Source organism: Stegastes partitus, unplaced genomic scaffold, assembly GCF_000690725.1.
Source record: "Stegastes partitus isolate 25-593 unplaced genomic scaffold, Stegastes_partitus-1.0.2 Scaffold1914, whole genome shotgun sequence".
In the NCBI taxonomy this organism is placed as follows: Eukaryota; Metazoa; Chordata; class Actinopteri; family Pomacentridae; genus Stegastes; species Stegastes partitus.
In genome coordinates this window covers 36,216-58,511 of record NW_007579645.1, presented here as the reverse complement: position 1 = coordinate 58,511, position 22,296 = coordinate 36,216, and the positions used below count along the sequence as shown (strand labels likewise).

General features: G+C 42.2%; 1 protein-coding gene across 3 annotated transcripts in view; it reads right to left on the bottom strand.

Moving 5' to 3' along the window:
* The window catches only part of LOC103373144 (active breakpoint cluster region-related protein-like), a 64,546-nt gene that overhangs the window by 22,770 nt on the left and 19,480 nt on the right, over window positions 1–22,296 (bottom strand). For all 3 annotated transcript variants that reach the window (XM_008302963.1, XM_008302965.1, XM_008302964.1), the window contains 6 exons: window positions 21,077–21,262; window positions 14,581–14,688; window positions 11,841–11,901; window positions 5,884–5,936; window positions 4,127–4,267; window positions 2,152–2,273 (listed from right to left, as the gene is read on the bottom strand). In XM_008302963.1, the coding sequence (XP_008301185.1) occupies window positions 2,152–2,273; window positions 4,127–4,267; window positions 5,884–5,936; window positions 11,841–11,901; window positions 14,581–14,688; window positions 21,077–21,262 (671 nt within the window). The remainder of the gene's footprint in view (window positions 1–2,151; window positions 2,274–4,126; window positions 4,268–5,883; window positions 5,937–11,840; window positions 11,902–14,580; window positions 14,689–21,076; window positions 21,263–22,296) is intronic.

Sequence of the window (22,296 nt, the reverse complement as noted above, 5' to 3'; positions counted from 1 at the left end):
TTTCTGATCAAATAGCAAAGATTATAAAAAATTAAAAAAAATATTTTTAACAAAATAATAAAAAATAAATACATACTTTAAAAAAATATATTTTATGTTATTTTATTTATTTGTTTTTATATTTCTACTTTTATTAGCCTTTTCTTTTATGGATTGATTTTTGATTAATATTTATTTATTCTTTATTTTATCATTTCTTCTTTTTATTTCCATTTTTATTTTATTATTGTTTTTATTGATTTAGTTTTGTAATTTGGCACTCTCACTACTCCATACAGCAGGGTCTTCAGAGGGAAATGGGTGTATTCCAAATTGAAAAAACATAAATTTAAGTAAAATTACATAAAAGTGGTCTTAAATTTCGTCATGCACCATGTTTGATGACAATAAAGCATTTTATTCTATTCTGGTCAGCTGTTCCTATTACACATTCTCTGTCAACTACTGGGGACGCCAACAAACAATAAACTAATGTAACTATTGAACATATGAGCATCACAATGACATGTTAAAAATAAGATATTTATATCATGTTAATAATCCACGTGTGACAACTTTGCAGATATTCCAGCATCTCTCTGGCTGACACTCCAACACAGGTATGGTTACAGACTACATCCACATCCTTATACTCCTATTTTGATTTATTATTGTCATCACTGCGTATTGTGATAATGTTGTTACTGTGAAATCCTTTGGCCATGACGATCTTGTAATGATTATCTGACTTGACAGCCCTGTTTCCACATATTCATTCCTTGCATGCATCATGCAACTGGGACTGAGCATCTCTGTTCAGCAAAAACAGCAACAAGCCCACTTTTAAAACATGTACTTTAGTTCTGTGCTCCCACACAAAGCTTCTTCAGTGACAGTAACAGCACATGAGAGAGTGGCTTTTCATTTCTTCATCATCACCTAAGTACATTCATTTCCCTCCCTCTCTGCTGGTTCTGGTCCCCTGATCCGGGGCGACCCCTCCCCCCCGCTCACTCCATTATCAAGCCCTTCTTGTCTCGGTGCTCGCGGGTCTTTCGGGAAATCTCTTTGTTCTACAGACCACCCATTCATTTTTGTTCTAGTCACACTTAAACACACCCTCGCAGGTAGTGCACACTAAACAAAAGGGTGTGGCTACGTTTGCTACATGACTGAGAAGACTCTGAATAAATTACCATGTCTAATCTCCTCGCCCTTTAGGAGCAAACACCAAGGGTGGCATATACATAAAGAAAATGATAAAACATCCAGGATGTGGAACATGTGGCAGGGGACTCATTGTAAATATGAATAATTCCAAAATGATAGAATAGAGATAATGACAGGATTCAGGAGGGATTATAGATCCTCAGCGACTTAACACAAGGTGATTGAGTTTCTGGATGGTTGCTCTGCTCTGTGTGTGAGTGCAGCCTGTAGGCGGCATGCTGAGATAACAGCCCAGCCCATAATAGTCTGATTTACAGGTCTGGTAGCTATGGCAACGCGATGTGTTTCTTCCAAGTGAGAGGCGGCTGCAAATGACACAAACGGTGAATGTCAACTAAAATAAGATCCAATCAGACTAACAGGAGCGGCCGCGCTGACGAGACGAGCGACACGCAATCCTGTAAAAGTGACAATCTCCTGACATGTGTCGAGCGTTTAGATTTAGCACCACACACACACACAAACAGAATCACAACGTGTCTGTCGCTCCTCTTTACTTTGCCTCCAGCTTAAACAGATTGCCTCTTGAAACACAGAATGCTCGTCTGCTTATGCTTACAAATGTTTCTGATCACCACCTTCAGCCTGAGTCGCTGTTCAGCACGTATATCTGCTGCTCCCCTTCACTCGTCAAAACACCAGAGGCAACATGCCTGCCAGTCCTACTCGTTTTTTTTTACTGAGCCTTTATTCTTTGTGGAGCCAGGATCAGACAGAGAGAGGGAAACTTCTGTAAGGTGTCATCCTTTCTGTTGCACAGGCAAGAGATTGGCGCGCTGATGTGGATGACAAAATGAGCAACACATAGGCAGCAGCCGGGAGAAGACAGTCCTGACAGAGCGAATATTTAAAGCCACGCATTCAGATCACTCTGCGGTAATTACACTCACGGTTTCACACTCTGTCAGAGAGTGGAGAGGAAAAAGGTAAAAGTGGACTCACCCTACAGCTGTCTTCTTCATCTTGGCACAGAGCAGCAGATCAGTGAAGAGGAACACGTGCCGTAGCTTCCTGGAGCTTTCTGACACCTCCACCAGAAATCCATCCTTCACCAGCTGACGGGCCTAAGAGAGCGAAAACACCAAGCTGGTCAACTTGACTCAAGACAGGTCCAACGGGGTCGAGTTTTGGCAGACATAAGAGAAAAAAGTGAGGTAGAAAGACATTGTTTTCAAGGTGATCAATGCTTTTTTTTTTTTCTTTTTTTAATGTATCAACTTGGACAAACACTCCTGCTGTGTTCAAATTCTGGATGCAAGGATAAAGAAAATGATCACAATGTGGCTGCAAAAGCTTCTAGTGACTGTGTTCTTCGCTAGTTTTGTGTACACCTTTGTTTCAAACATAAAATCTCTCTCCTACCCTTGTTTAAATCCCCAAAACCTCATCTGCACGAATCAAAATTCCAGGTTGAAAATTTTTCTGTAAAAACAATACCTTCATGAATTATATGCAGATTTTTCCACGCCTCTTTCTGCACTCATTCCTCTGCCATTAGCCTGCAGCTCGAGCACACCAGCTCCTCTATGACTTTTCTCAAACACCGCAAAACTGCTCTACACTACACAATGACAAGTCGTGATATTGGATAAAGTCAGCCATACATGCTGATTCTGAAGAGGAGCAATGATACAGAAAGCTTCACTCTGCAAGTTGACAGGATTGGCTTCTTACTTATTGAAACCCTGCAAGTCTAAACGTGGCTTTTTGAGACTGTCATCAGTCCACTGCAGTCCCATCGTGGTGTTACTCAGCCAGGGTGCTGACTGCTTACTGCACTCATAATGTGTCTTCTGGTATATAAAAACACCATATGGACATTTTAATGAGTTAAAAAAAGAATCTATATATTTTCAAAAGAGGGGCTCTACTGAGGAGAGCGTCAGAGCGGTAGACGTTTCTTGTCATATGAAATGTGCTCCAAAAATAAATATATGCAAGCCTGTATGCTGTGTTTCCATTTATTGCTCACTTCTTTTTGTTGCTTGGCACATTGTTTTTTTAATGTAGCTAATATCATGTTCGAGTTTGGACTGGTTACAGTGAACAAGTGAACGTTGACGACATCAAAAGTTGTGTCACCACAAATCCTTATGAAATGATTCCACCACTTACTACCTCCATCGTGCCTGACTGACTTCAGAGTGATGCGAGTCACATGACTTCCAAAATGATAATAAGATAAATAAGAAGTGATTAAATGCGAGAAGCTGCAAGGGCTGGAAATGGTATAAACACCAATGGGACAACTGAAATGACACCAAAACATGCTGAATACTTTTGTGGGTTCGGGACATGTTTTTATCATTTTTCTTACTGGCCAAGGCACATTAGAGAAAGTATATTTAAAATTCATTTTCATGTCATCATAGAACAAACAACTAAGCACAAATCTGAATTGTTATTTGCACTCTTCAATCCACTATAAAAAAATCTGATCTGAGTCACATATGAGCAAATAAATCAGGTTTAGGCCACTTGTGGCAGCAGTTTGAACCCAGTCAGTGTCACGTTCCAGGAAAAGTAAAGAGATGACGGGCAGAGGACACGAACATGTGAACAGAACGGCGCTCCGTCAAAAGGAGCACACAGAGTGCAACACTTATTAACTACCTTCCTATATGCTGAGTTTTTGCCTTTATTCAGAGTCCTTGCACCCAACGGCGTCTAACTTCAAAGTCAGAGTATATTATCAATTCATTAGGCTCTACTTTTTGCTGTGACCAGCTAAACAGGAAAGTTCAGAGAGTCCTGGGTAAGGACAACGAACACGACGAGTCTACTGCTGTTATATTCATCGCTGTATGTGGATCCTATTTAGTTACTAGAAGGTGATTAAAAAGTTGTAACTTCACTCATTTGGAGAGGAGGCAATCCAAGTACACTGTAATTGTACACAACGATCACACACACACACCTCTCCCTTGGGTGTAGTGACAGCGGTCCTGCGAGGATCAATCTCCTCATTGATGGAGGAGAGGAAGTTCTGAGATATCCGCAGAGCATCCTGCAGGAGGGGGAAGTCCGGGTGGTCCTTGGGAGTGTGTTTCAGCAAGTCCTGCGCAAACACAGAAATGGCCAATTATTAATACAATCATCAAAAAAATGTCTCCAGCTGGAAAGTCATTTTAACCCTCCTCTGTTTACCGCTGGGATTCAATTCTCACTTTCTAAGGAAAACCCGTCCAAGCATAAGCAGAGTTTCTGATGTAATTATACCTTCTTATTAAAGGCATAATTGCACTGCACAAACACAGCGTTCTTATCGAACACCGGAGCAATCTGAGAAAATCTCATTTCCTTGTTTTCGATGAAGTTGCTTTTATCAGTATTGCAGGGTGATGAACAGGGCGCCTGACGACAGTCTTCTCTCCAAAATTAATACCACCAATTTCCTTTGCTTTGACAGGAACATGACCTTTGTTAGAAGACACACACACACACACACAAGCCTCGGATGCACTCAGCATGTTGTTCTTCTGACAGATTTATGCAAACTTATTCATGCAATACACTCCCATAACCTAACTAGACACATCCAGGCATCTCTGCCTGCTTGACTGGCAGTTTCCACTTTATTATTACTCATCCAAAGAGGTGCTTGCCGGCTTATATAGGCTGGGAAGACAGTGTGGTAAACAATGAAAAACATGCCCTGATGTTTCAGCATCTCATATGTGGAGCAGCTAACCAAGACATACAGTAAGATATATGAGCGAGTCAGATTTCTGCTGTCAAGTAAAGGGTCTGCGGTGTAATTTGTTCACTGATATATGTGATGCGATCAAAAAAAGTTCTGGCAGTTTTCTAGGGAAAGTTGTGATGCAACATGTGTAAGCACTGAGGACGGTATGCGTCCTTGAGTACATGAGAGTTTGCTCAAGTTTACATGTTGTAAATTTCGTCGTGTACCCAAGTCTGTGAGAGTCCGTGTGAAACGACCCTGCAGCCAAAATTTGTGTCTGCACAGAGAGTCTGAGCGGTGATAACGTTATAAGGGCAGTAGTGTGCAGGTGTTATCCATCAGTGTCAATCTACTACACATGCATGAGGCTGAGCAGAAGGTAGCATAATAACAACAACTACATGTCTGTGGTGTACACGGATGTCCATGTGCTCATCCACAAGGGAGTATTGTTCAAACCTTGCTGTCAAGAGTCAAGAGACCGTTTGACAGTGCGCTATCAACCATGGGACCTGTGTTATACGTGTGTCTGTGATATTTCCAGTTTCTCCGTACGCTTTAAACTGCATCAGACATCCCATTCTGGCTGAGACAGCAGTCGCTATGATCCAACCCTCATGATGAGAATCGTTGTGACGAGAGGCGGTGCTTGACGTGTTTACATGACATGTTTACATGACAGGATTTCCAGGGAGCATTACAAGCATTTCAAGAGCACTGGGCGCTTTGTACCGCTGCACAAGGAGAATGCTTCAGTGGGAATTTAAATCAGGTACGGTTTGGGGGATTTTTATAGACCTTTTTTGATCACACCACATGTTTGCCATCTTAAGATGTCTCAGAAATGTCCTTCAATACAATGGAAGTGGACGGATTAAAATTTAAAAGAACACATTTCTACGATTCTGCTCCCTCGTCAATGACCCTGTTTCCTGTCATTTTGGTGAACTGATCCTTTAAAGCAATGTTAGCGTAAGCTGTGTACTCACATGAAGGACCAGGGTGCTTCTGGTGACGCGGTCAATCGGCTTGTAGAGGAGAGCTGTGGGGGAGAAAAGAGGAGGGCTGTGAGTCACCGTTACTTACATACAAGTCAACCGAAGCAGCTGCACACACCAGGTTACAGTTCCTCCGCTTGAACGAGGACAAACACTCCCACTCAGCTCACACAGAGTTCAACACGGCACTTATTGTCTGACTGATGGTGATTCTTAGGTTGAAATTCAGCCTAATGACAACAAGCATCCACACTGCAGATTTTTTTTCTTGGCTGCTGATCCTGAACTCTGGAGGGGACAACATAAAAAAGACCGTTTTCATGTGGGGAGTCAAGAGAGGATCATATTATAGTTATTTATACGTGTCTGTTTTGTCTTATAGATTGGAGAAACGGCAATGCTGCTTTTGTTACTGAAAGGACACACACACACACACACATGGGTATGCACACAGCAGTCTGCTTAATATGCAGTCCATCTCTAGGGTTGATTCTGCAGCCTCGTATTGGCTCTAAAGTTTCACAGCATAATGACGCTGCTGCGAGGTAAACTACAGCCTGCCTGGACGTCGAGCATGGAGATAGTCTCTCTGAAAACACATGGACGCAAACACAAACAACACAGACGGATGGGCGAATCTATAAAAAGTGCAGTAAGACTGACACGTGCCCACACGCCACCGTTCTTGCCTTTAAGCCTGCGCCACCTCAGTTGGCTGGTTTCCCTGGGGACGGCTTTGCAGCTGAGGTAGTGCGAACAGCAGCAGCTGACATACATGACAGCTTTAGGTGAGAAACTCCCACAGATAGGGCAGAAAGGAAGACGGAGAGAAAATGGAAGAGAGAAAAAAAAAATGTGCAGGGAGGCAGGCGGCAGGAAAGATGGCACATGTGAGAACTTGTAAGAAGAAAAAGAAGCAAACACGCATATATATAGGGAGATATGAAATGGGGGAGGGAAGATGAGGAAGACTTTCCTCCTGAATTTCCTGTCAGACCTGGGTTCCAGCAGTCTTGTAATGAAATGCCAAAAATGTCCCAAGGTCTCAAAATAATAACGCCACCGATGTCATGCAGTGTAAAAAAAAGTGTATAATAATGTTGCTGCGCACATGTACTAAAGAAGAAAGTGAGAGAATGCAATAAAAAAACATAAAAACAGTCCACAAGGGCATAAACATTAGAAAACCAGCTGACTGTGTTCCACTCAGCGATCAGGCTAATCTCCATTTGTTAAAGTGAAAACAGCAGACTTAAAGCTACTGATTTTCAAACCGAAAGGGATGAAGAGCTAGCCAAGTGAAACAGAGTGAAGTGATGTGCCTTCTGTATGCAGGGAAGGTCGTCCCAGACAGACAGCGCTCTGCTCCCAGAGAACAGCTACACTTCCCCTTCAACGTTACACTTATCTGTTTAAACCATTCGACAATGCTCCCTTCAGCTGTACAGTAGTCAGGACATGTTATCTCTCTCTTCTTCTTTCCCTCTCTGCGCTTACTTTTCTCCTCCTTAAACTATAAGAAATAAAGACAGAGAACAGAAGTCTGCAGGGAACATGTTCAGTTCTACTGATAAGGCTCGTCGTATTAAACTTTATACACACTCTCTAGACTCCAACATACATACATGCACACATGCAGCTACTGTATAAGACCAAAGAGAATCTTCTAGAGGGCCTTGCTGATGCTCTTTGAAGTTTCTCCACCCTCTGGTCATTAATAATGCGGCCTCCATCATTGGTCCTGGCTCAGTGAACCAATATTGCTACCACCCGGAGGATTTACAACAGAACCTGCACTGACTGCAAGGGCAGTGAGCATCTAATTATGTGTGTGTGTGTGCAGGTTTGTATTCACCTCAAGTACAGGTGCTTCAGGGAGGATTAGGTGACTTTAGGTTACCTTGGGTACAACACCAGTACCAGATGTTTGCACAGTACATGTAAGTACTTCAGCTGTCATTACGTTAGCTGTTAAACATACATCAGTTGTATTGATCGTCTGATCTGCTGGATGCTCTGTGAGGCTGCAATTTGGCACAGTGATACTGTGAGCTCAAAGCTAAGAATAGCACGTTCACAGTGACAATAATTGCATGCTGGTGTTGGGTAGGTCTAATAATTAGCATGTAAGCACGCTAGCATTAGTTGCACAAAAGAACGGGAGTGGAGGCAAAGGGGGGGACTACAGAATAAAGTCAAACAGTAGTGACGCACGTTAGAGGACTACAAGCCTGCTTATAGAACTGGAGTCATATCAAGTATCTTGTATTTTTTCTGCAGAACATGTTTGTAAAATCATTCCTCTTAACGTCTGCGGTCCCCACACAGATGCATTGTAACAGCATAAACACCTCCATGCAACCAAGTAGAACTGAGCTACCAGAAAATGCTTACACTGATTTTCTAGCAGCTCAAATACTTCTTATTGATGTGATTTAAAAGTGAGTTGTAGCTCTTGTAAAGACAACTGCTGAACAATTAAATATGAGTTTGCATGTAAGTCTAAAAGTCAGTCTTACCTGACCAACAAAAACTAATATTTGGCCTACAGTAGTTTGCCATGCAGAAAATAAAAATATGGATAATTAAAAAATTCACAGCATTGTGCCACCCCAGTACGAGTAATGGCCTAAACCTGGCCACACATATAAACTGTCTGGCTTCACCTCAGGCAAAAACAACCGAGGATGATTAGGATGATTAGATTTGCATGTATGTGGTCATAAACACAATATCCTGGACACATTTTGACATCATGTTGGTGCTAGATGAAAAGTCAAGAGATCGTATTTATCTGCTGATAACCAAGAATGTGTCAAAGCAAACCATCGAGCTACTTATGAAAGTATCTCAGTCTGGAAAAGGTCACAAAAGCAACCATTATGTTAACCTTTATAGGAATCCAAGCCAAATGAAGTGAACTTTATAGGAAGTTTTAGGACTTTTAAGAACATTAATATTCTAGCTTGGGTCATTCTTAAAGCTGCAGCGGGCAGACATGTGGAAAAGACAAACAAACAAGAAAACCCCACCAGTCATCCTGCAGCTATTCCCGATCTCTGTCCTATCAGATAAGAATGGCTGCATTCCTGCACTTCAAACAATCAAAACTAGCCAACATGTACTTATGGCTTTAAATGGAATTTAATCCCTTATTCCTGAGTAAAAGTTCTCTGTTTACCCTCTTGTGCTACCACATTCTATGTCCAGCTTGGACGTTGTAGCTCTTCATACCTCATCTGTGTGACAAGCCCTGTGATTGGCTGAAGTCTCTCTTCACAGTCTAGATTTTCTAAAGCCTACAAATGGAGTCAACAGAAGGTGCAGAGGTCTAATTTCCTCTCAGACCACTTGAATCACTATATACTGAAACGTTCACATGGAGTTTTAACCCAGTGTCGCACAAACAAACCCTGCCTACCCTGGCTTTAACTGTTTTGAACCTATAAGGGAAGTTCAGAGATGTAAAACATTCTCTTCTTTTTCTCTTTCCCATTTTGTTCTCCTCTCCTTCCACACAAAACATTTTAATTATATATGACATATGAATAATCTGGTTGCGCAAAAGCATTGTATCCTGAGTATGACATTTTGTTTACTTTCCCCCACTTAGTTGTGAATGTTGTCATTGTACTTTCATGTTTGTAGTGTCCTGTGGCTTTGTGAGAATGAAAGCTGAATATTTCGATGACAATGTTTAAAAACCACTAGCAACAAGAGGAACTAAATTAAACTGCATCTTCCCTATCAAATGAAAAAAAAAAGTAAAATACAAAATTCACTCAGTGTCTGTCCTCATGCAAGATAACTGCGTCATCACTTTCAGAGTATCCTAATTGTGCGTTTTTTCCAAAGAGGGGCAGAATCTAAAAAAGAAAAAAAAGAAGAGAGAAATAAAGTTCAAAGTCTAATCAAGAGTCTGGAGAGGGAGGATGTGAAGACACAAAGAGAGAGAGAATCAGATAGAAAGAGGAGGATTATTGGAAGTCGATGCCCTGTCACAGCGAGGTGCCTCTGATTGGTCCCGTTCTCAAGGTCGCCTTGATGACTTGGCTGACGGACAGACGGTTCATCTTTGCTAACGAGGGGCAACACCATGTGGGCAAAGACTTTGAAAAGGCTCCACACGTACATGGCTTCGGGTCTACAGTTAGAAGACGGGGACTGCCAGCTTTCAGCACGCAGCATTTGGCAAGACGTTCGGCGACCAACGCCAGGCATGAGCCGTGAAGGAGGACGAGAAGGACAGAACAAGTCTGATAGGAGAGGCAAAATAAAGAAGGCAGAATGACAGATAGGGATAGGGCATTTAAGGATTAGGGAATAGAGAGAATCGGTAGCGATGCGGAGCAGGAGTCCCCATTTACATGTAAAACACGATGTCAGATGCTTGTTTGATTTAAGACTTGTGTTTCTGTTTGCATCCGTTCATTAGGAGGAGATGAAACTGTGAGCTTCATTATGTGTAAACAAGCCTGACAAAGTGACTTGTTTTAGTTAAGAAACTGCACACGTCAGTTCATTTGGCTCGGATCCAGTTAAATTATGTGGAAAGTCAGAAAATTAATGGCAGGTAGCATCATAAAAGAAATATGGAGGGAGAGGAAGCTGTAGCTTCAGAGCTGAGGTAGAGAAATCCCTCAACTGCACTGCCAGGTAATTAAGGAACTACAGGTATAATACAAGCAGTAATCAAAGCGACTGCCTTGGGGGGCTGACAAACCCTGATTGTTGAGGGAATATGGAACTATATACTACTTAGCAACCTTGTAAATCTTCGCTAAAGCAAACAAAATTCATCCAGAATAATACGTTGTAGTGTCAGCAGAATAGATGGGAGTAGAAGTGAATTAAAACAACAAAGACAGGTTGAGTCCCGTTCATTTACGATGCATAAATTAACAGACACTTCACAGGTACACGCCGCTGAAAACTGACACACATATGAACGCTCACTCAGCTCCTCTCAGCCTGACAAAGCCACACCGTTTACTCATTACATGTGCTCATCATAGCCCGATTTGGACGCCGGCACACAACATTTCTCTCTCAACACGAGGTGGTTTAGCCGAACACAATCCCCGAAACAGTTTGCCAGGCACCAGCAGAGCGCAGGCATGTACCAGCTCACGTACACACACATCAGACTTGTTCCGATCCTCTGGTGGTAAGTATTCTCTGTGAGGAGCAGCCTGGGGCCAGCAGTCCTTATGCTGACTAAACGTCAGTGGAAACGTGCTCTGCTTTTAAACAAACGCACACATGGAAGATGCTGTATGTTGCAAGAGAGTTGTGAACACCAAATTCTACAAGATCATCACTCGGCAACAACACAAAAGCTCTCATGCTTGTAAAAAAAGCTAATTTTATCATCTCATTACAGCAAGTAACTGTACAGAAAAAAGTCTGAAATCATCAGCAAGCAGACAGCATTTGTAAATCATGAGCACAAAGGTCCTCCTATCAACCTGACAGCTCATTAATAACTGTCCCAACTTCACCGCAAACACAGAATCTGCTGTAGAATCAAAGACATCCTGGCTCAAAAGAGAAAAAAAACACCCCCCAAAAACGAGAAAAACAACGGTCCAAGTTGTCTACATCAAGCAGCGGCAGCTCACATCATGCAGTCGTTACCGTATGTGCAGTTACAACACAGTCTGAGGACCAGAAGCACCTCCATATCCCTCTTCTCCTCTCCTGACTCTGCTCTCCTGCTCACTGCCTCCTTTCTCAGGCATAGACAGCGAGAGAGAGAGAGAAACAGATAGAGCAAGATCGAGTGTGTGTGTGTGTGTGAGAGAGAGAGAGAGAGCAGCTCACACATGCACTCGTTTGCCTCCCGAAGCCCACCGCTGCATACACAAGTAGAAAGGGAAGGACTGGATTCTTAAAGCAGCAAGCCAGCACAGACACACACATGGACACACATGAACCCGCAAACTTACCCTCCATTGAAATAGTGGTGGTACATTCTTTGGAGTCTTTAGGCCCTTTTACTTTGAGGTTCTGAAAGAGACAGAGTGGACTGATCAATTTAATTAATTACACACACATACACACAAACACACACACACACACTGTTTCGCGCTCGCTTGGCTGAGCCTGGTTGAACTAATGAAGAAGTATAGGATCACTGCAGCAGACTGGGACAGCGAAAGGAGCCAAACTTCACAAGTTTATCTCCAAGGAAACCCAACCAGAAATGCCTCAATCACAACAGGTAATGGAGAGTTTTGCACTTGGAAATGAAAGGTGACTTTTAAAAACTCATGTGCGCCTTCTTCTATTAAAATGCTAAACAGAGAGGTCACAGTTTGAGCCTGAGAGGGACTTTGTTTGGATGGACAGCTCTAAGTCAGGCGACGTGTTGCTTTCAGTCATGTCTGTGAAGATTCTCAGTCATCCAGGTCGTGGTTGTCCTCGTAGTTTAATCGTAGCAACTGGACTTGCTTGAGTTCCTTGAAGACCTCTCATCCAAGAGGCTTCATCAGCTCTGACTGACTAGTTGGGAGTTCCAGATACTTATATCCTTAAGGAGACATTAATACTTGAGTTTCGATGTCAATTGGGGGTTACTAACGACTCACATAACGAGGGGGAGGAGTAACAAACCCCCAATTGAAACCGAAAAGTGTTCATGTCTCATTAAGGATATCTGGAACTCCCAACTAGTCAGTCAGAACTGATGGAGCCTCTTGGATGAGAGGTGGAACGTCTTCAAGGAACTCATGCTTAAACTACGAGAATGCGTTCAGTCGTGCAATTTGTTATAACTCGTGTAATATTTTAAGTGTGCAATATTAATTTGTGCAGTATGTTGTTAACCTGAATATGCTGTTAAAGATTCTTCTAATGACACTTGAATGTGTGACACTAGCTGACCATCACATATTTATGTAAAATGTGTTATATGCAGCAACACTAGCCCAAGAAAGAGTTCCCTATAGGGACAATAAAGAATGTCATATCATATTGTATCTTATTGTACTGTATTGTATTGTAAGTGTTTCATTTTAAAGTAGCTAATTTATACATTTCCATCATTGTAGTATAAGTTTTTGCATCTATTTTTGGTTCGAGGTGCAGTATATTCATCATCAGAAAAGCCTCTGAGTACCTCTCTGCATTATGTGGTTAAAGCACAAAAGGTATTTAAAAAAAAAAAGGTCTGAAATCAATAGCAAGCAGACGTTATTTCAAAGTTCCAGATATCATCTGACAGTTTATTCAGAACTATCTCGACTTCACCGCAAGCACAGTACACTAACAAGCTACTGTGGAATCAAAGACGTAGATATCCTGGCTCATAAAAAGAAAAAAACAGTCCATCAAAGTTGTCCATCAAACAGCAGCAGCTCATATCACGTAGCTGTGTGAAGCTACAACACAGTCTGAGGAGCAGAAGCACCTCCACATCCTGTTCCTCCTGCTCGCTAGAATGGCATTAAATGTGACTGTCAGACGTCTATGTACTCTGTATGTAAAACGTATGTTAATGTAGCGAAGCCAGTCCAAGAAAAATCTCCCTAAGGGGACATTAAAGAAGATTATATTGCATTATATTCTATCTAGTGATGCACGATATTAAAATGTCTGGCCGATACCGATATTAAGATTTCTGATATCGCCGATAACCGATATTACCGATGTCGATATTTAACTTTTGTTCACATCGAAAACTGAGTATAAGTAAGCACTGTGAGAACGTGAAAACTACTCAAAAGAACCTATGCCAAGTTAGACCACATAGTCTTCTTTATTATGCAACAAAAGAAAACATATTTTAACATATTTAACGTTTGTGAAACAGCAGCAATATCAAATGTAGAGACGAGGGCGCTAATGTTAGACAATCATCGGTTAAATTTGCTCATTGGACCGATGCTGATATATCGGAAAAAAACACTAATATCGACCGATACCGATGTGGTCGCCGATATATCGTGCATCCCTGATTGCATCGTAAGTATTTCTGATAGATTTAAGGTGACTAATTCAGAAATTCTCAAAGCAGTTTCCATCACCGTAGTAAATCTTTTTTTCTTTTTGTTCCAGGTACATTTACCGACACTCAAATTACATCTTGTGCAAATTTTAGTTGTGCAACCTGGAACAAAACAGGCATGAAAACAAGGGCAGTGAGAGTGTGTTTGACATTATTAGTCACTTCTGTCTCAGACTGGCAGTTAATTAACATTTATAACACCTTCACTGCAATCAGGATGGTTTTGTCACCCCAGAGCAACCCTCCTCCACACTGTCTCTACACACTAAATATATCCACCATGTGCTTTACAGTAAACCTACAGTAGTCCAGAGCTTCCAGCGTGAATCGTTTCAGTAGTACACTAACAACAGCTTACAGATGCTGACTTCAGCATATTTTAACACAAATAACTGTGTTTTCCCAGCGTTCCTCAAAATAAGACCACATCTCCCACAAACACTGCTGCTTCCTGTCAAAATGAGGATGTTTTGACTTGCCCTGCTTCTCCTCTACGCTGCCATGCATTTGTTCAATTCTTCTCTTTTTTGAAGAGGATTAGCATGATGGTTTAAGACACTTGAGACTAAAGAGGTTCAATGCATGTTAATGTTATAACACAGCACACCGCACGGAATCTAATGAATGCTTCGTATCCACTAGTGTTTCTCGAGCCTCTGTATCCTGGAGCATGAACTCACCTCAGATATCTTCTGGAACTGGCTGTTGGCTTGGCTGCATTTCTCCGCCGTCTCCAGCGCAACTTTGTAGTTGTCCACAAAGGCCTTGTACACTCCCAGCTGGCTGGCCTGAAGGCAGAACAGAAGGCATTAGGGTGACAGGAGAGACAAGAAGATGTGAGAGAAATGGAGACTATAACAGTGGTCTGATTTAGTGGATAAACACTCGAGACCCAGTGACCACCTGGTTTACCGCCTCATACATGTGCTACTACAACACACGTATGTCATGGTAGTGTATTAAAGTACCGCGCAGCAAGTACAATTTGCATTCACCTTCAGTTATCGCTTGCACGCCACACAATTTAATTAAAATTCATATACCGCTCTGGCAGATAAATTAATTTCAATTCTCATTAGAATTTTGCCTGAAGTGGAGGCTTGAAAACACACACACACACACACACACACAGTCTAATCACATTCCCATAATACGACTCCACTGGTGGCTCGGTGCAGTCCTCCTGATTGAAATAGAGTGACTCTCTTTCCCTTTCCTCTTCCTTTTCATTAACAACCCCTCTCTGCAGCACTGTATGTGCATTGTAACACAAGCTGCAGACCAGCAGTGCATGAATATGCATCCTGCTACAGCGATGCTTGAATGCTTAGGCTGAAGAGCTGACTGCGTCCTATTAAAGCAATGAGATTGGATTCAGCTGAATAGAGTGAATGAAGAGGGCTTGCTACTTTTGTCCTTAAACTCCTCCTATTTTCATTTCCTCTCCTTCCCCTTCCCCTCAGAGTGTGAAGTGGAAAGTTGGGCTCGAGAGAGGAGACATGAGGGAATCATCCAGCCTCATATGTTATGTAAAAGACCTGGTAGATCAGCGTACTCTCAGGTAGGAACAGATGTTACAGAATGTGAAACAAAAAGTCATTTCAGACAGAAACGTGGCATAATGACTCAGACAGACTAGAGGTCAGTCAAACAAGTGTGACCATCTGTACATCATCTCGTCGTAATAGGAGGAGACTTCACTGTCAAATCTCAACTTTGAAAGGAGGGAGAAACATGTGTGATCACTGAATTTCCAAAAATAGAGATTTGGCAGCCTGGCTGGAAAGTAAAAAAAAAAGAAAGAAAAGAAACAAGCAGAATGACGTTATGATATTTCATCAGTTCATCATGTTGCCTGGACACACTGTGACTGATATGAAAGCTCCGTGACTTCGAGCAACCCTCCAAACAAAGTGCCTGCAATCCAAACCTCACGATCACAGGTCAAAGCGGCAGGTGGCAGCTTGTGTTTGAGAGCCGAGGTGGGAAGGAGAGGCATGAGAGGCAAAGAAAATCTAGAAATAGTCTCTGTGTAGCTGCCTGTGGATCATTTAAATGCTCGCTGACGTGTTGGACAGCAGACGTCTGGAATACAAACCGTTTCTAACGATTTATTTTGCATGCAGCTCTGAGTGAAACACAAAACACATTGTCTGAGCTCTGTTTTACATTTACTTTGGAGGACCTCTCTCTCTTTTTAAGCACAGTTTATATGATTATGCTCAGCTAGAAACAGCAAAGACAAACACAGCAATAAATCTTGAGAAAGTATCGCTAAGAAAACCAAAGTAAGTTTATCCAAGGAACCAAATAGTTCAATTGTTTTCCTCTGAGCACAAATAACACAGTCTGTCTACACCCTGATGATGCACGACTGCCCCCGAGAATGGAAGGATGTAATAAAAGAAGGACTTCAAATAATATATTCCAGTAATCAAACAAACATATCCCATCAGCTTGACAGATATTTACCAATTCACCACCATACTACACATGCTTGACTACAGCTTCCTGACTTGTAGAGTTAAATGACAGCTTACAGTCAAACAATACATCTCTATGTGCAGCTTTATCTGTTTTGTCTAACAGGCCAAAGTTCCTCCTATTGCTGGAATACATGGTTCCAGCTTGATCTTTAACACTGAAGCTTCAGTCGGCCGTGCACATGTGACCACTCAGTGCAGAGTGCAATCAGACTAATGAGATTCCACCACAATACTCCCTTTAAAATGGTCCAACCACTGGCGTCTCTGAGCAGCCGCAGCATAATATAGACATAAATCTGAATTTCAAAGAGAGATTTCTCTCTCTCATGACAGAACAGTCCGACTTCTCACAGTTGTACTCAGAATAAAATACAATAACCTCGTAACAAGTTTAAAACAGCAGAACATTGGGTCCCAAGATTAAGAATTAAAGAGTCTGCAGCCTTTCTAGTAGCTCTACAAGTCTGTACTTAGGCATTAATATCAGCATTCTCACACGCTAAAATACTGATCTAAAGCTGTACAATGTTCATCATGTTCGCTATCTTAGCTCATTAACTAAACATTTGCTAATTAGCGCAATACATAAAATACAATTGAAGGCGATGACAACGTTGTTAGTCTTGCAAGCTTATGAACCGAAGGCATCTCCAAAGTTTTCACAGTTTATACCGAGTGTAATATAAAAAATGCATGACTAAGTTTTGGCTTCATCCCCTTGGGACCCCGACTTTCTGTGCAAAACCTTGCAAATGATGATCTATGCAACGGTTTCTTTCTTGACATCTCAGCCGGTACCAAAGTTTGGGTGGTCTGACTGAGCAACACAGCGATCCACAGAGCCTCGCCACCAGCACAGCTAAAAAGGTAATCATGTGGTCATAATAAGCGTCAAAAGATGCAGGCATGTTTAAAAAAATGTGTGTGAAAAGTGTTTTTATGGGTCCGAACGCCCACTTAGAACCACACCAAGTTTACACTCTTCCCACTTTATGCCTCCAGGGACCTAAATAATTTGCTTGGACAAAACCAATCTTGGCAGTCACAGGCTGCAGCTGAGCCCTCCTTCTTGACGGAGGAAGGTGAGAAAACTTGGATCTGTGTCTGGCTTCTTTCCCCCCCTTTCTGCCCGTCTTGTATAACTCTGTCCCCCCGTGTTGCTCTAGTGGCCTCCGTGCTGCTGATGAGGAGCAGTGGGGAGTAGACCAGCTAATTACACTGCCATCTGTACTCTCACACGGCCACTCTGACTAAATGTTTTGCTGCCACATGACACGCTCATGTACGCACATATACGCAGCACAGATGGGAGCTGATGACTACACTAATAGGTGTCACTTGGTGCTGTGACTCCGACGGGCCGCAGAGAGGAGGAGGGTTGCTGAGGGAAGTGTTTAAACTACTAAGAGATCACATTTCTATATAAGAGCTGTGTTCATTTGCTCCGCTGCTAAACATAAGCCCATGGAGCACTGCCCATCAGTCTGTCAGCGTTACTCACGTTTCACAGTTTGACTGTTCAATAGAATCCTTTATAAATAAAACGTTTATCAAACTGGTTGTCGACACAAAGTTTAAAGGGCCAATCATGCACATTTATAGGTCTACGAAAATATGTGGATATTATTTTTCTCTATACTATGAATTGCTCTAACACCTCTTATTACCCTCTAATTGAAACGTTCTGTTTTAGCTCATGTCTCCTTATGGCTCCCTTCCTTAAAACCTGCTCTGATTGGTCAGCTGACCCAGCGAAGGCAGCACTGGTTATGCCTCATAAGCTAAGGTCTTGGAGTTTAAGAATGTAGCCCTGGCAGAAGTGGGTCTAAACAGGAAATAATGGAGAAAAACTAAGCAGTTTGCAAACAAGCTAGGCAGGTGTTACGCAAATGTGTTACAAGATGATGTAGACGAAGAAAAGCCTGGAGTTCAGACAGGGCAGGAATCAGTGTTTTTAGTGGGACAGAATGAATCCCATCGGTGTGGACTTTGTAAGTTAGCAGCACTTTTACATTCACAGAAAACCCAACAAGCATAATATGGCTCTTTAACTTTGAAGTGAAACAATCACATGGATATACCTGTAGAGAAACAGCAATTAATTAAAAGGTGGGAATGATCTGAAATTTCCTGATGCAGTACCTACCTTGCAGTACACAGAGCAAAACAATACTTGTGAAGTGCTTGACATTTCTGTGGTGCTGGGACTGTGCTGGGAAATCAGTACTTTTGACAATCCAGCTCATCTGTTTCGTCTTTCCGTGGCAGCTATGTGCTGACTAACACGGATCCAAGAGGCAGCTGTCTTTCTGCTGAGCTGAAGTTCAGTTCTGGAGAATCTCCAAAGTCCTACATACATGCATGACTTGTTATATATATATCCAGAGTTTTTATTATTGTTCTCTGTTGTTCACTGAAGGAACAGAAAGCTGTAACCTTCAAAGAAGTAGTAGTGGGTTGCTGCTAATTATAACCCTGGTGATATAATGCTCTAATACACCTAAATGTGAGCTAAAACTGAACGATGACATCAATACGGCAGAGAGGCCCGTTTCACATCATAAACTAACCAGGTTCCTCATTATGACACCATGAAACTGACTCAATTATTCTTGCAGCACTGTGATGTAAGGCTGGTGAGAAGCTGCAGTTGAGTCACTGCTGTGTGAACAACATATGTTTGTAAATGTACCTTTACATTCCACCTAATGATAACATAGGAGAGACAGATATAGCCACAAGCTTCAAGTTGATAACAAGAATCTATTGTGCGCTTTAAAAAAAAAAGTCTAACATCTCATCCACTGCTCTGACACGAACTCCCTTTTTAAATCTGTTGCACTTTAAAAATATTTCCGGTTCCAAATCAAAGCCGCCAACCCACAGAAACAGACACTGAATCAGAGGCCAGAGGAGCCAGAAATATTTTACTACTTCATACAGTCAGTTCTCCTTTTGAAAGACTAAAATAGATGCCAAAGTCTTGGCTGAGCTGGCACAACACTTTGTCTTGTCCTCTAGTCAAAACAACAATGTGCTCACGGGCTGGCAAAGTATCACAGGATCTTCTAATAATGGGACATCTGATTATCTTGCATCCGATTAGCGAGAATAAGTCTTCTGAGATCCAGAAACATGATGGAAGCTTAACGGGAGACAAGATTCTCAAAGGGCTTCTTTCTTTGGACATTTTAAAAGCTGTCTTTCAAAAAAGAAGCAGTTAAAAATAGTGAGAGACCAACTAATCGATCTGTCGATTATTTAGGGTCATTAACGCCCCTTTTGACGGCACAATCTGATAACTAGCTCACAAAGCGAGGGAACAGACTTCATGTTACAAACTTAACGCTCCACAGAGAGATCACGTGTTACTAGATGAGTGAAGATAAGTCTGTAAACAGCAACAGGAATAGATATGTTTACTGCAACAACAACAACATGTTCAGCACACCAGTAGGAGGAGGTGATGCTATCTGCTAAGAAATGCTGTTAAGTGCACAACATAATAACAGCATTATACACTATACACTGAAAAACCCTCATGAGTCAACGCCTAGTTTAAATATACATAAATAATAGTATAAAAGTTTATAACAGCAGAATAGGGAATGCTTTTAAATCAGCTCAATTACTAATCATTCATATAAGGCAGCTATACAATATAAGTTGCTGTGGAATGACACTCGTCGGTAATACAAAGTTTATCTGAACTATTCTTCCATTCAGTTTCAGAATCCACAAAACAATGACTTAAATCTCCCAGTCACGGCAACTCCAAGAGCAGGATGGAAAAAAAAATCCACACAGTTTTGGTCTCTGTCTTTGAGCCATCTGCTGTTGTAGTGTGACGCTGCCAACTTCAGAGCGAAACTCTGTCGCGACCATCAGGTGGAAGAAACTCAGGACAGCTCACTGCCGCTTTTCTAACGGGAGAATTTGTTTCCACTCCAGGAAAATTATAAACCACAATATTCTGTAAGCGCCTGGCTGCCCACAGAGGGACGTACTCAGGGTGAACTGAGAGGACGCAGTGTGCCGTCGTTTTTATTTCACATTTTATTTCGTATTTATGTAAATCACACCGGCTACACGGCCGCCCGCCGCACCAAATGACATTAAAACTGTTTAAACTGGCCGGCGAAGTTCATTTTTACTGACGACTGCCTCTGGATTTTACGCACTAAATAGGGATTACCCTGTAATGAAATTTCTATCCAACTATTTAATTTTCCTCCTGTAAGTCCAGTTTCTTCCATCTCAGTTGAAAGGCTCTGTTACAGCATGTTGCATCAGCCTATCCACAGAATGCCGCACGCACGGTGTCTTACAAATTACATTATCCACCGCAAATCTGACGGCGTCCTGATCTGGATGATCTGATTCTACATGCGGACTCATAACAATGATGCTGTCACATTATGTACTGAGAGCACCTGTTTAAGCACCATAATCCAGTGCAAATATGTCAGACCAGAGGCTGCAAAATATCTGCTAATGCACTCAGGCCGCTGACACCGAGGCGCACACAGTCACTTACGCACACAAGGTCTAATTTAGTACAAGTACAAACAGCGAGAAGCCTGACAATTCCCCTTTTAACAGCCATTTACATGTACACCCTGCCAGCAAATGATGGAGAGGGGAAAAAATGGCCCACACACTGTTATTTCTGCTCCCACGTCAGACTCACCAGCTTCTGGAACAAATGCCCCACAGTAACCTTCTCGTCCCACTGCTGGATGCTGGGTAAGAGGGCGTCGTAGAACTCCTTGTGGATCTCGAAGATGTCCTGGATTTTGTAGAAGATGGTCTCTATCTGCTGGATGGTCAGGACGGGCTGGGAGGTCGTGGCCGTGGCTTTCAGGGGCCGCATGGGCTGGATGGGAAAGAGACAGAGGCAGGTTCAGAGAATGCTGGTGAGCGGGGTGTCAAGTGTGTTCTCAAAATTAATCATTTATCTGTACAGTGAGGCGTATAAATCTACATAAAACGGGATGAAGTCAAGTCTAATTTCAGAGCAGGATGTGAGAATAAGTTGGTGCGGTTAATGCGCTCATCAGTGGCCTCATTGGGCCTTTGCCTGAAAGAAGAAAAGTTTCAGTGTCACCCAGTAATAAACATGTAATCTCGTCCACTTTGCTCTGCAATTGGGTGACTCTCTCCTCCGCTGGTGATGCCTCTGACCAGGAAGATTGCACTCAGTTAATCACAGAGATGTGTGGAGTGGTCATGGCGGGCGGGGGTGGGGAAGAAGGCACTACAGTGAAAACAAAAGCTCTCGCGTCAGTTCTCTCGTGCTAATGATGAGTCAGTCCCACACCGATCGCAGAGGTCGCATGAAGGCGCATCAGACAAGCTGGCTCCGTTTAAAAAGACTGCAGACGCACACCCGACACCCACACGTGGTCTGGATGTGATGGCGAAGCAGTTGACTGCAAACTCCTTATCACATTTAACAAATGTGTTAAACGGATGAATGGACTCGCAGGCTGGTCACCCTCGTGAATTCATCCTCCATGTTATCGCTTTCATTAAAGGATGTGAATGGGCTTTTGAGGGGCACGATCAGTCCACATTAAATAAAGCAATGAGTCTGTACACTCTGCTACACTCAGCTCTGTCTGTAGTCTTTTTACTTCACGTAAGCCAGGTCGTCCAGAAAATTTAACAGAAAATCGCTGCATTTTCCTGTTATTGTTTAATAAAATGTCTATCATTTCAGAGTAAATGAAGCTCCAATTAACGACACTGGTTCAAAATGTATTTTGTTCACAGTTCTTATCACTTCAGCTCTGGTGATTGTCCTTCAGCGCTGGCTAAAACACTACATTATAGATGATTCTTTTATTTCTCTACAAACAAGACAACTGTTGTACAGCTGATTAAAAACAACTGCCTGCGCAATACAGC